At 38.4% G+C, this 5,531-nt stretch overlaps 1 protein-coding gene across 1 annotated transcript; it reads right to left on the reverse strand.

Annotated features, from left to right (window-relative positions):
• Positions 1-1,760: 1,760 nt before the first annotated feature.
• On the reverse strand, positions 1,761-5,089 carry LOC143858037 (uncharacterized). Its single transcript, XM_077368626.1, has 3 exons — positions 4,988-5,089; positions 3,586-3,666; positions 1,761-2,219 (listed from the first exon to the last, which is right to left on the reverse strand). Exons 1-3 carry the CDS (start codon positions 5,067-5,069, stop codon positions 1,843-1,845), a joined length of 540 nt encoding a protein of 179 aa, XP_077224741.1. The 5' UTR covers positions 5,070-5,089; the 3' UTR covers positions 1,761-1,842.
• Positions 5,090-5,531: the final 442 nt, after the last annotated feature.

The raw sequence follows: 5,531 nt of genomic DNA on the forward strand, positions 1-5,531 counted from the left end.
CTTGAAACCCTAATCCCCTAAGTTTCCCCCTAATTCTAGTTATCCTATGTGTAATTCAAAAAGAAAATTATAAAAACCTGTTTGTGATGACCTTTGAGGTAAAAGAAAAACTCCGGCGAAAACTTTGGCAAAGTAATTGGTGACGCTCCGATTCCCAATCAATCATTCCAGCCAATTCGACGGAGAATTCAAATGAGGGGATCGGACAAGGCCTTTAAAACCTTGATCTCCCTCTGAAATCTCTCCTGTGAATTTTCCGGTCGGATTCCGACGAGTTCGGGCAAGTGCTTAAAAGGTTCAAAGAACCGAATCTAAAAGTCTTAAGGTTCAAATTTAAGTCCAATCAAAAGACCAATTAAGAGTCCCCTTAATGAATAAAACTTGTGCCTATTTATAGGCACCAATGAGAGGGAAAACTCCCGCACAAATTTCAAAAGTGGTGACAGATCTGTTTTTCGTACGATTGGGATTTCGTACACTTTGGGAGCATACGAATGCAAATTTCGTACAAGACAAATTTCATCAAACTTCTGGAATTTCATACATATCTAGTAGGTACGAAATTATTTTCACACATAATTAAATGTACGAAAACATTTTCATGAATATTTCTAAAATTTCCTATTTTTTTACACAAGAAAAGAATAATTGGAACCAACCCTATTCATATATTATTTAGAGGGTCTTGTAATTTATGATCATTTTCGTCCAAATTAACCATAGTCATATCATTTCTAGGGGTGTCAACAGATCCACCTATGTCACAATCACAATACATTCAAAATTCTTATTGGTCGGATCAGATTCGGATTGTTCTTCGGATCCTACTTTCCACGTCACGATCATGATCCATTTTAATTCGGACCGTCCATCGGAGTATCCTATTATGTCCCACTAAGCTATGTACACAATTAATTTTTTAAAAAAGAGTTAGAATGCGAGTCCACTCTTAGTGTGTCTATATGCATTTTCTTCAAATAAATTAAAATTTTATTTATGTTTAATATGTGAGTAAAATAATACTTGAAAACAATAAAATTAATCTAAATTACATACACGAATATAATGTATAATTATTATCAAAGAATATGATGTATAACTATTATCAAAGAATATGATGTATAATAGTAACATTCACTAATAACAAAATGATGAACTAATAGTATGTTCATGAAAGCAAATATGTTCGATAGACTAGCATAATGAAAGCATAATGGTGGTGCTGTGATTTTGAGGTGATTATGGAGGGGCAGCCAAGTATTAGAAGAGGGGGTGGAAGTGGCGTATGGGGGGAGGTGGTGGAGGGGATCGGTAGCCAGAGGAGGAGCTCGAAATTTCTTCTCCTCTTCTCTCTTTTCTTGAAATCTCATAGCAAAAGAAAAAAAAAAAAAAAAAAAAACCTAAAACACGAGAGGCGAGAAGTCGCTTTTGAGTCATGAAATCACACTCCACTTTACTAATTAGAGGCTTTGACAAAAATACCCTTCAAAGAATTATTAACATTATGAAAATTTCGAGGGTATTTTGGTAAAACAGTTCGGAACGTGACTATCCAATGGATATCTGCTGCAGCAGATATCCAATCCGAAAATTTTCGGTTCCCACATTTGATGATGCAAAATAAGCCATGGATCCTATTGATATGTTTAGATCATGTTCATTAACGTCCGGATTCGGAGGATCCATCGGACTGTCTGGATCCATTGACGCCCCTAATCATTTCCTTCTAATTCGTGGAAAGAGAAAAAATTCCCAAATAATTGGAACCATAATCATATCATTCAAATATTATTTAGAGCACCTCCTTAAACTGACATGTTTGATATTCTTGAGAAATTTCTACTACTTGCAACCATGTCGACAGGGCACTTCATTTACCTTAGCACCGCCATACCCACCTCCACCGTTTTCAGCGGCATACCCGTCACTGCCATGCCCATTTCCATTGATTCCACTGCCAGGCTCACCTGCACCGCCTTGCCCGCTTTTATCAGGGTCTGAAAGCATACCGCTTCCACTGCCATACCCGCCTCCACCGCTTCCACCGCCATACCCACCACTCCCATACCCGCTTCCATTGATTCCACTGCCATACCCACATCCACCGCCTTGCCCGCTTTTATGAGGGTCAGAAAGCATACCGCCTCCAGCGCCTCCAGCGCCATACCCGCTTCCAGTGCCATACCCACCTCCACCACCTCCAACGCTTCTATGAGGGTCTGAAAGCATACCACACGAATAAAATTGATGCTACTTATAGTAATGTCTTTTTATTTGGAAATCCGGTTGGTTATTTAAATAATAATATAATAAAGGAAAGACCAAGACAATCAGGATATGCGAAATGCCTTTTGCGATGGACGCTAGCAAATCCCTAAAGACAATAATATAGTGTTTTCTTTTTAGGAATGCTAGACTGAATGGAGCCCTTGCAAAGATCAAGTGAAAGGGCTCCCTCATTGGCTGGACATCACCCTCAAAGGCGTAATAGGAAAAGAGGAAGGTGACGTCCATCATTAGTAACGACAGCAAAGTTCCTTTCACTTGATTTTTGCAAGGGCTCCCTTCAAATTTCAGACACTATGCTCATTTGACATTATTCATGCCAGAAATACACTCTTTGATCACCAAATATTTATGAAACATAACAGTGTGAGAGCTTAAAAAGGTATTTTACTTAATAGCTACAAAGAAAATTTTCTAAAGGATTCATTTAGCCGACTCCAACTAGTTTGGGACAAAGGCCCAACTAGGTTGGGACAAAGGCTTCGTTGAGTTGAGTTCAGATGAGCTACAAAGAAATTTATGTCTATATAGTATTTAATACTGCTTTGGTGGGGTGGTTTGGATTCCCGAAATCAGATTTACTACTTGCATCCTCTTGTGATTTCGATGGAATCAGAATACCTCCTTTTCGGTGGTAAACATGTGCACCATAAATTCCTTCATCAATTTTGCCGCTGGCTCAATTCCTCATTTTCCTTTTATTTGAACAAGCCCAGGAAAAAGTGGGGAATTGAAATAGGATGTCGATTTTAATCCAGTAAATCCAAATGCATCCATAGGCTACTTTTGGATTTTTGGAATCATGAATCAAAAGTGGCATCCTATTCCGATTCCTATTTTGATCCCATCATAAATAGAATGGAAAAAATTAAAATAAAAACTTTAATTCAAAAAATTCCAATATAATTTTCATTCTGACCTAAGCAGAACTTGAATACCACTTCTTGGGATGGGAAAAAGATTCCGAAAATTTTCCCCTTTCAATTCCGAGTCCCCTTTGTACCATTTTCTTCCCCTGATTTCGTTCATTATTTTGAACCAAATGGCAGACTCTGGCGGAATCAGAATAGAATACTTACTCAAGCGCCTAATGTCTACAATCCAAATACGCTGATATAGAGAAATGAAAATTGTAGTTTTGTGACTAAATTTGTACGAGATAAATTATATTCGGAGTTTTAAAGTAATAATTATTCTATAGCTACTAAGTAAATTATGTCTATAAGGTATTCAATATTGACTTTAGTAAATCAATAAGGTATTTACTATAAAGTAATGAAGGTTGTATCACAAACTCACAATCATCCTTATTTATTTTGTCTTCGTTATTGTCCGAAGATACTCCACCTTCCCCTACATCCAAGCCATGTCCGTCGCCAACTGAATGCACAAGAAAAATATTGATATTATAGGGGATTGTAGTCATCATAAAGTCTTTTATTTAAAAATTTAGTGAGGGATTTAACTAATAAAGTATAAGAAAATGGCACGCACTATGCAGGTTAATGCTAAAAATATATTTTTTATGACTAAAGTTTTATGACATAAAAGAGCCAGAGCACAACTTATTTAATAGCTACAAACAAATCTGCTATCCATAAGGTATTTAATATTTTTTTGGTATACCTTTAGGCCAATGTTTGGCCCCCATGAAAAAATATTGCATGGAATATTTGTGAATATTTGTGAGGTCAATTGTGGGTGAAGGGAGGGAAATGGAAAGACTTTAGAGGGTGAGAGTGAGAAGAGCATGAAAAAGTCCTAAATAGATAGAAAACAAACTAAAAAATTCTAAATAAGTATTTTTTACTTGGTGTTTGGGATTGTGTTTGTCATTTAAAAGAAAACTCCGCCACCCCAGAGGGTGCCCTTTCTCTCATGGAAAAATGCTTCCAAAGAACAACGTCTCGCCAAAGCCCTACCAACCCCTTTCAGAAAGAGAGAATTCGAGAGAGAGAGAGAGAGAGAGAGAGAGAGAGAGAGAGAGAGAGAGAGAGTATGCCTCCAAAGATGGCAGAAGTGTAAGCATCGTGGAATGTTATGGTCCTATGTGGGGGCTGCCTAGGTATGAGACTAGGTGGGACTCAGCCTGGTATGGGACAGGTTTAAGGGGCCTAGCCTAATGTGTTCCATTAGCTCTATTATTAGCTCTAGAACTTTTGGCGTGTATTGGTTAGGTACCTAACTCTCTCTCTCTCTCTCTCTCTCTCTCTCTCTCTCTCTCTCTCTCTCTCTCATTTTTTTTCCTAGTAGCCCTTCCACAGGTCACCACTTCTGTGGAAGCCCACTCTAGCTTTTTACCAGCTAGCCCTTTTTAGGTAGTCCTCTCCACAGGTCGCTCTTCCGTAAGTCAAACACGGGATGTGGTTTTTGCTCTGATACAAAATGTAAACTTCCTAACTAATAAGCCAAAAGCTCCAGAGCTGATGGAATGCGTTATGCTAGGCCCTTTAAAATTGTCTCATACAAGGCTGGGTCCCATCTAGTCCCATACCTAGGCGGGTCCCAGTCAGGACCATAACAAAGATGGATAATCAAACTATTTAAATCAATCGAATTAGGAAAGCAATAAAACACATGTAATACAAAGATAGACAAGTGCTGCTTCCTCTCAATTTCTTTTTTATGGAGGTTAGAGAAACGAAAGTCATAGAGATGGAAAGAAAAGTAAAGAGAGAACAATGTCCCAAAAACTCACGACCCTGTGGTTCGAGAAATCCCCATGAGATGAGCATGAAAGCAGGAAAGAGGGCACCGAAAACAAGAAAAGCTTTAAGAGACATTTCAAGCCCACAAGTGATTAGCGAGGGATGACAGGAAATACCCCTATTTAAAAGAGACGGAGAGAGAATCCTAACGAATCCATCAAGTTTCAATGTTGTTACACATAATAAAACCTCATACACCCAACACAAAACAACATAAACGCAATCAAACAATGGCAAAGAAAGGCCATATGGGCAAAATCCAACGCCCTTATCCCCCAAAAGATGTGAATGCCGCTCTTAGGTACTGGCATTCTGAGACGACCTTGACATTTTAAACGTATTCATAATATTACTACTATCCAAATGTACTAAACATTGAGACAATGTGGTTGCACCACATAGAATTCATGGCTTAGATGTAGAGTGTGGTGTAGTTGGAAGGGAAGGCAAGGTGGGCAAATGGAGTTCAAGCAATTTGGGCACTTCAACCTTCGGAAGAGTTGGAATTTATGGCAATTGGGGCACTTCGACCTTAGA

The sequence above is a fragment of the Tasmannia lanceolata genome, unplaced genomic scaffold, assembly GCF_043159265.1.
Source record: "Tasmannia lanceolata isolate RefF3 unplaced genomic scaffold, GAP_Taslan_0.1 ptg000025l, whole genome shotgun sequence".
Classification (NCBI taxonomy): Eukaryota; Viridiplantae; Streptophyta; class Magnoliopsida; order Canellales; family Winteraceae; genus Tasmannia; species Tasmannia lanceolata.

Coding starts and splice junctions, on each gene's coding strand:
- LOC143858037 (XM_077368626.1), bottom strand. CDS start 5,069: ATGTCTCTTAAAGCTTTTCTTGTTTTCGGTGCCCTCTTTCCTGCTTTC. Junction 3,667..4,987: donor GGGATTTCTCGAACCACAGG/GTCGTGAGTTTT, acceptor TTGTGCATTCAG/TTGGCGACGGACATGGCTTG. Junction 2,220..3,585: donor CAAAATAAATAAGGATGATT/GTGAGTTTGTGA, acceptor GTATGCTTTCAG/ACCCTCATAGAAGCGTTGGA.